The 8,834-nt window shown below is 45.3% G+C and overlaps 1 protein-coding gene across 2 annotated transcripts; it reads right to left on the bottom strand.

Moving 5' to 3' along the window:
- Positions 1-645: 645 nt before the first annotated feature.
- On the bottom strand, positions 646-8,753 carry amd1 (adenosylmethionine decarboxylase 1). 2 transcript variants are annotated; one of them, XM_019884969.1, is made up of 9 exons: positions 8,406-8,753; positions 5,176-5,262; positions 4,385-4,511; positions 4,201-4,303; positions 3,667-3,709; positions 3,379-3,523; positions 2,869-2,961; positions 2,635-2,790; positions 646-2,549 (listed from the first exon to the last, which is right to left on the bottom strand). In XM_019884969.1, exons 1-9 carry the CDS (start codon positions 8,516-8,518, stop codon positions 2,406-2,408), a joined length of 1,011 nt encoding a protein of 336 aa, XP_019740528.1. In that variant the 5' UTR covers positions 8,519-8,753; the 3' UTR covers positions 646-2,405. The 2 variants fall into 2 exon arrangements, with proteins under 2 accessions (XP_019740528.1, XP_019740527.1); XM_019884968.1 differs by having other exon boundaries at positions 4,201-4,511.
- Between the last annotated feature and the right edge of the window lie 81 nt (positions 8,754-8,834).

The following is an 8,834-nucleotide window of genomic DNA, read 5'->3' as shown; positions in this document are numbered from 1 at the left end:
GTGAAATCTTCACTTCTTTTATATTCACGTTGAACTTTCTCACAATTACCTAAAAAAGTAGTCCTTATGTTACTTAGTAGTGCAAGGACCTTGACTATATTCATTGGATTACAAACGGCATTAAAACTATAGAAGCTTAATTTTTTGCCGTTTATAGGTTACATTTACCTAACTTTTGCAGGTCCCTCATGCTATTCTTAGTGCAATGGGGGGGAGAAAAAAAACCCAACAGCGCACAGATGAGTATTTTTATTTTAGCATCAAGGTCATAGCACAGATAGATTTTAGCACATCTTGACCATCCAAATTGCAAAAAGGAATAAGAACAGCAAAGTTTCTCCCTCCACCCTGACACCTTGTATTAACAGCACCCACACTCCACAAACTGAAGAACTTTCCTTGGAATTTTAACTGGAAGATTAACAAAGGGAAGTCTATGATGCCGGTATGTCTATGTGGCAAAATGTGGAATCACTGTTACTTTCAAAACAAAATTGCCCAACCCTGTAGTGTGACAAAAATACGCACAGAAAAAACACGAGTGAGTTCCTGGTAGCCAAAAATGCAATGACCCACTGCACTTAAGTCAGTGTTGAAGAGCTGCTCTCTGCATGTAGGACCTCATTTGTGGGGAGAAAAGAGGTGGCGGCGGGTCTGCCGAGCTGAGGCGGTCAAGTAGTGCAGATGTTGGTCCTTGAGTTAATAATGAAACCACTCCAAAAGGCCATGACAGACAAACCAGCAAAAAAAAACTATACCAAGTGCCAGATCATTCATGCGCGATACAAGAGCAGAGTGGTGCTTGCGGGTCAATCCTTCCTCTGAAATTGTATCGTCTCCACCTTCTCAATTGAAAAAAGCCCCCGCAGCAGGTGGTGAGAAGCTACCTGCACTGAGCTCAAGCTAAAAGGAAGACTTGGATGGTGAGCGTGCGGCGGGAAGTACGGGGCTGCTGGCAAAACGGGGGCAAACTGGTGGGGCTGCACCACATAGTCTAGCACTCGATCTCTAGTTACACGGACCGCTGGTTGATATGCCCCCCCCCCTCAACCCCAGAGCCCAAAGTTTAACAAAAGGGCATTGATGCAAACAAAAAGTGTGCAAGCCCAATTCACAGCAAAAAAAAAAAAAAAAAAGTCTGGGCACGAGTAACGACATAAAATGGCAGATGGTGCAGTGGTTGGACGTGGAATGATCCGGGATGACCCTGGCATGCTCAGACTACTGGGCCTCGATTGTACGCTTACACATTTTTGTATGGGGCGGAAAGAGACAGAGGGGATGGATATTGTTAAGGGGAGAAAATGCTTTGCTGGGCAAGCAAAAAGTTTCTGATTCATGATGCCATGCCAGCTCACCTCCCTTCGAATTCTGGGGCCCACTGACTGGTCTGGCTGGCCGGCAAGGTAAGACCTTGCTGGGAAAGGGACAATAGACAGTCGGCAGAGGGCATTGTGCACGACGCACGGGAAAGTGGGGGGTGTGGGGGGGGGGGGCAGCGGCAGTATGCGCAGGCCTGAAGTCATACATTCAACTCAAAAGTGCACCAGGCTTTTCTCGACAAGACGTGTACATTCGAAAGATGACGTGGGCGAGACGGCGTCAGCAGCCCGGGCTACATTCCTTTTCCACGTGAATGAGAAACCAATATGACAGGAAGCTAAATGCTTCCTGTAGATACAGTATGGTGTTTATATTAAAAAAAAAGGTTCTCTTCACTGGCCATGAGTTAAATGCTGCAATTTTGTGGTTTGTACGCTTTATTTGAATTTGGATAATCAAAGTGATGACAACTTGATATTTCATGATGATTATTGAAATTGTCATGGCTTAATACAATTCGTACATTCAGAGAGATCAAAGGCCAGCTTTCATTTTCATATCATGGGTTAAACAAAACAAGTTGCTCTAAAGTGCACTCCTTTATGTATGATCCTCGCATCGGAACGCAAACGGTGGGTCGTATGAACGACTGAATGAAGGAAGACTCATCTGAGCATGTCAGGGGCGTGGACTTAATGCGGCCGGAAGCCCTGTCTGTGGGGGATGAGGGAGGAGACCTGCAGGTAGGGCCCTTTGGACCGCTCGCAGGTGGAAAGCCTCACATGGAGTGCGTTTGATTCCTCCGCATGCACTTCAAGATCACAGCAAGAGTGTGCTAGCATATCGAAACAGAGAAAAGAGCTTTCATGCAAGAAGTCTAAGTCACAGATACAACAACGCAAACAACTCCAACTGGAGGTTAAGCCGAGCTTGTCGCCGCCGGGGGAGTCGTGACGAAGGGAGACGCAGGTGGGAGGAAGTAGGCGGGATGAGGACGACGAGAAGGTTTCTATTGGGAGGCGGCCACCGGGAAGGGACCCCGAGCGGCCGCCTTTTTTGCGCCTCTTCTTCATCTCCCGCCCTCAGCTCTTCTGATTCTGCTGGCAGTTCTTGGCGTAGCTCGTGAACACAAAATTGTAATCGTTGAACTGAGCCAGCTGGCGGTCGAGGCGCTTGAACCCGTCGAGTTTTTGAGTAGAGGAGAAGACGCTGCGACATTTCGAGCTCTGGAGTGAGAGGAAGAGGCAGGTGCCGGTTAGACGGAGGACACCCAATTTGACGACGACCGTTCCGCGCGCGCGTCATACGTGCCTGATTGACAAACAGCGTTGTCACAAATTTTCCCGGCTTGAACACATCCACCACCTTCCGGACAAGTTCATCGTACGATGTCTGGGAGAGGTTCGTCTCGAAGCTAACATAGGAGAAATCTGGCTCCGGGGTGATGTGAATGGTCCAGTAGGTCCCCTGCGAGCGGAAGGCAACGGGAGGAGCCGGGTTAGCGTCACAACGCACGACGCAACACAGACGCCAAGACGCACTCACGTCAGTCTTCATTCCGTTCATTGAGTACCCACACGGGTTGAACATGGTGGCATCTATCACAGAACCTGGTATCAGGTCACAAATTCCACTCATCTAGAAGAGGGGGGGGGGAGGTATCAAATAACCATCCTGTTTGTCAAATATCTCCAACATGTCAAGTATCCAAAAGATGTATCAGGTTGCTTGATTAATGACAGATGACATTACTTGCCGCATCCGATTTTTAAAAGATATATTTTTGAAATAACCTGCCCAATGGAAGCATGGAGAACAAGCATCATTGTGTGACAGTGCTACAACAAAGACTTGCCACAAAAATATTTCAAGTCTATGGTTGTCAACTAACAATGCCGCTCGAAATCATATTCTTGGGGAAATTAGAGGGTGGGGGGAGGTTGCTTTAAGACAGGTCCTAACGGACTCGTTTTTTTATTGAATGTTTTTCGTCCAAATATTTCATCATGACTTGCGCCGAATAAAAACAGGTTCTCTTGTCAACGCTTGTCTTACACGAGTGACTTCACTTGCAGAAACACCGTCTTTCATATAGAACTGGTCCATAATGGCTGGATCAAGGTCACTCATCAGAACTTCCAGTGTCTGATCCGCATACTTGTTCTCCCAGTACTCCGGCAAGTCCAGAGTAAACAGATACCTGGTCGACAACAAAATGGGAACCGGTGAGGATTCTAAATTTACAATTGCTGCGATGTGTACAAAATAGCAACGTACTTGCTATTCAAAAAGAAAAGTCACGGGTCACCGTAACGACGTGTATAAATGATGCGGCACTCTTACCAGCAGTCAGAGTTCAAACGTCCCATGCAGTAGGCTGCACCATCTGGAGGAAGCCAAGTCGCAAAATAAGGAAGATTTTTGTTATCTCTTCATGACTCCGACATCATGACGCAACAAACAGCTACTGGACTACATCGTCAATTGTTGGAGTTTATGCCATTTGACATGCTCCAGTGTAACATCATCATCATCATCATCATCATCCCAAGTGGATAAAAACCCTCGAGCATAAACAGAATTGTTACTTTTGTTCTAAATATTATTTGTATTGACTGCTTCAAACATTTCCATGAAACTTTTGTGGCAGCTCTGGACGCCGGCTACGTCACCGCAATGAAAATTAGGCGGCTCGGCGATCTTTCTCAAGGCTGTTAACAAGATGGCAAATTTATTTTCATGACTCACTGGATCGGGTACAAATTGGGGTAAAAAGCACGAGTTGCATCTACGAGGGTGAGAAAATGGTTTTGTCACCTGCCTGACACGTCGTCCAACAACTTTTGTTGCAGTCGGCCAACATTTTTGGTGACTTACTTGGGAAAATCTGGCCGAGAAAATCTACTTCCTCTTGGAAGTTGCGATGAGGGAACTCTTGATGGGTCGGCTTCATAAAATTCTTGCGGGAGTAGAAGAAATTCTGCAACGCAAACACACCGATCAGAACACACAAAACGAAAGGAGATCGGCGAGTGCCGGCGCCGGAGAGTCTGCGGCTCACCTCGATGGCATCGAAACCGCAGTACTCCCTGGCGAGTTCCAGCAGAGGCACCAGTGCTTGCAGTAAGAGGGTGGTTCCACATGTTTTCAAAATGAAACGTCTCTTGGAGACAAACATGCTACTCTCACTGGAGGGGAGAGAAAAAAAGACACTTCAAGTGAAATGACGTCGCCAAACGGCGTGCAAAGAATGGCGTTTGATGCCGTTAAAATTCATTGGGTTCAGGTTGGCATTTCTAGTCCTCTTTCAGGATACATTTGAGGTCCTCAGATATGGAATAAGGGTGGGACAAAGTATCAATGGGATAATGTGTCACTCGTCAACGTCGGCCATTTTTCTTCAATTGGGAGAGCCGCCGCCAGTCATTTTTGACCATTCCGACACATTTTGAAGGCCGACGGTTCTTTGGCTACATACCGAAAGAAAGCCTTAACCCTCTTCTTTGATCAGGACAAAAAAAAAAAAAAAAAAGTTGTACATTTCTACCCTTTACCATTCTTCAGTAAATCGTAGTTGAACATTGCTAAATCCATACATTTTCAATTGAGACCGAGATCAGAGCTTGGTGATGGCCAATGCGGCGCTTTGGACTTTGGTGATCCTTTTTTGCATCTCCGTTGATACCATTACGAGGGCGAAGGCAAGTCGAGTGTCGTTAGACCGCTCCATCTCGCCAGCTGAAAGTGGCAGCGAGCGGCGGCAGTGTCAAGTGACTGCAAGGTGACCGGTCTAATCTGGGAAAGCCTTCTAATCATAGCCAAAGACGGCAGACGGACCGCTCCACATCTCACCTGAGTATATAAGCTTCCTGCTTGTCGGTCTTTGTCACACTTATGATCAAACAGTGCACATTCTCCAAAAGTTTGTCCCACTCAAACCTACAAAGGAAACACAAACAAGCGCAAAGTTGAGCAACGACAACATTTCAAGTATTGCTTCGTTCTCGAGATGAGGTATTCTCAACACGATCCGGCCGGGAGCGAAGGAAGAAATGATACTCGTTGCAGGGCACGGCAAAGTGACAAGCATGCGCGGGTACGGGTTATTGGAACACTTGCTTTGCTTGTCCAAGGAAACACTACGGCAGGTGTGCCCAACACGACGATCGCGATTGAACGGAAGTTCGCGGACTGGTCCCAAGTCGATCGTGAGAGGTGGAGTGATTTCCTTTTCACAAACTATCGTATCTACTTTATTTGTTTTGTTCGTAACGGCCGTTAAGGACATTGGTCATCATGGCGTGTGTGTGTGTGTGTGTGTGTGCACGTGTCGATTCTCTAGTTTTTAAATTAGGGCTCAAGCTGCATTGTATTTTTAAAGAAATGGCCCCCAAACAAGCAAAAATTACTGGTGTGCATTAATAATAAAAAAGGAAATGTGTGGCCGCTATCCAAAATGGCATTATAGCATCAGACCAGCGAGACCACATCATCGGAGCCGGAGGTCAACTCCCACTCGAGTGTGAAGCGAACACCGCAGGCTATTTGCGGGTGCTTCGGCGGGATCAGATTTCCCCCGGAAAGGGGCGCCAATGAGGGCAAAATACTACAAGAGCAACCAAGGCCAAGGATGCCTTTTTTAATACAAAAAAAACAGACTGCACCCTTGCGGACTTCTTTGGAAGTTGGCGAGGCGAACAGTCCGCCAGCTTGATCCCAAAGGGCAGTTTGTTTTTTTTATGCCACAGAAAGCTGGTCAAAGTGAAAATTTGCTTGGGCTGAATCATTGTGAAAAATAATCAGATTTCCGTCTGTGCAATATTGCGATTGCTATTTAAGATGCTTTTATTTTTGTTAAAGGTCCGCTTAAACAATAAAAGGCACAATGAAACAATGACAACAGCAGATTTTGGATACATAAATGTCTTGGTCTTGTAGGTCAGGCTTGGGCAAAAAAAAAAAAAGAAGAAAAAAGTAACTTTGTAAACATTTTGACTTGCAGTTTTTTTAAGTGGACACTACAACACTGCTCTCTGTTTCATACACATTATGTGCCCGTGCATTCAGTTGATGATTGCTTCGTCATTTTGTCCATAGGGACCTGCTATAGAGCAAGTTACACTAAGCTAAGTGCTGGAGAAGTTCAAATGAGCACGAGACAGGTTGAACCGGTCGCAACAATTCAGTCGAAGACGCTTTGCTCCCATACAAGTAGTGAGGGGACGTACTGTGAGACGAGACTTAACCTTCTTCTGTCAGAGTTTGTTGAAAAAGCACCCGAGCTGCACTTTGTCCAAGGAGATGGGCACTCACACAAGCGTCTCTTGAAAATGAACCCACCCAAGTTCATGCCATCAAAGGAAACTATTCGGTTTGATGCAGTGGGTTTACAATTAGACATGGTAGGGCTGTAATTTTGAGCATATTTCCCAATATGTAAGAGCGCGTTAAAACCAGAGCCCAAATTATGCAATAGAATTCAAAGAAACAACAAATAGGCAACATTATCAAACCGATTTATACCTGGTCTGCATCTTTCCTCATACAACTGTATGCGCATCTCAAAGGGTAGAGTGCGATACGATTCAAGGACGGGCCAGTTTGAAACCTAATTATTCAATTTAGCTTGATTAAATCCAAACAGATTTTGCGATTCAAATCATTTTTGCTCCACTCCTAACTGCTATGTAAACAAGCTCATTGCTGGCCATTCACAGCCACAAAAGGTGCGCCATCGTGATCTGAATAACAGGCGTTTTATTGAGTTTTCCAGCAATTACTTTCTTCCGACGTCTGTTTAGTGCATGGGAATGAGAGAACCAACTCATGATTTGACACGTGACCGCCTACAAATGAAACTCAATGTGCCAGCACAGTCAGAGAGTTTGTATGTTTGAAAAACCAGCATGTCTCTGCAAGTCATTAAAAAAAAAACCTAATAAGGTGAATAATGAAATCCTGTTTGATTAACATTTCTTTTCACTTCCTAAGCATTCAATCTGTCATTTTCAAACAGGTTGAAAAGGAACTTGATCATTTGACTGTGTAAGCAATGGGAAGAAGGAAATGCATGTTTGGAAACGTGACTGGGACATATTCGGGCGAGTGGTCCGGTGGGAAAGTTGGGACTCTTTCGGCAAAGATTCTTTGTCACGTCCCTAGCTTAATGATTACAAAGTTTAACCACAACTCGGCATTTAAAGAGGCTACACGGAGGGTTACATAACCACCCGAACGTGACAGATTCGTCTGTGCCATTCGTATCATCGGCCCTTGCTAGCAAAGGAAGCACGCGGTAGTGACGACCGACCACATGCTTGACATCAAATATGGCTTCATGTAGTTCGACAGTGGCGCAAGGGGAAAAAAAAAACATTCTCCCTTCCTCGGCGGCACTAAAACGTCAACATCACGCAATCGGCTTTGCTACTTTTGAAATGTATACGTTAACGCACATATAATTCAAATCGACCGACGTTCGCCTCCCACATAGGGCCTGCTAAAACGCCTCCGTTTCAACCCTGGAATAGTGACCTTCAGAGTAAAAACCGACAGCAATGTTGAGTTTAGATTATTCAGTAGCGGAACCATGTTTTGGCTTCGTAGAACTCAAACCACAAATAGGAATCGTGCAAAATCCAACCGCCTACCTAAAAGAGAAAAAAAAGCAAGTGTTAGCTAGATAGCAGTGGCCGTGTTTTACATTCGAATTAAACCTGCTTTCAAATATAGACCGTAAATACGTAAGCATTTGGTCAATGTCCAAATTTGTGAAGTCACCGTACGTCTACTAAGCAAATGAATGAGTCAGGAGGGGTGGCCATTTTTAACTGGCGGCGTAAACTCATTCCTGCGTGGGCTCGGATAACCGCCTTTGGTATGCCGTCTTTTTAGAACGAATGAATGAATGAATAGCTAACACTTAGAAAATACCCCTTGCGGTATTCTATTCCACTTGGATGCACATTCATGATGAAATATCACGAATGAAGAGAGAATAACGCTTGGCGTGTGGTCAGGGTTCCAATGACGTCGCAAAGTGTTAAGGACACCTGATACACAAGTTCCACAGGGAAACAAACCTTGGGATGGTTCGCAGGTCCCCGGTTCCTTTGGTCTCATCCTGCCGGGAGAACCACAACTCTAACAGTTTCTCGGTCCCCTCGAAGAAATGTGCACCGTTATCTTCCATCATGAGACAACAGACGGGCGCAAAAAAAAAAAAATAATAACGTCGGTTATAACGTTTTGTCTTAATTAATCCGTATTCAATAAGATGATAACTTATAGGTGTACAGTCCGTTAAACAATCCAAACGATGATGATTTTTCTTCAGTTACCGTCTTCCCTTTTGCAGAGAATACCGTTAGCGAGTGCTAGCTAATATCGCCGGCCATACTGTGCACAGCCCTGTACGACGACTGCGAGCTGGATTTATATATGAAACGACGAATACGTCATTATCTTATATAACCAACCGTATTGTAGGACTGCGTTTGGTCAGATGCGAT

This window comes from Hippocampus comes, unplaced genomic scaffold, assembly GCF_001891065.2.
Source record: "Hippocampus comes isolate QL1 unplaced genomic scaffold, H_comes_QL1_v1.1 scaffold144, whole genome shotgun sequence".
Taxonomy (NCBI): Eukaryota; Metazoa; Chordata; class Actinopteri; order Syngnathiformes; family Syngnathidae; genus Hippocampus; species Hippocampus comes.
This window is presented reverse-complemented; position numbering and strand designations above follow the sequence as displayed.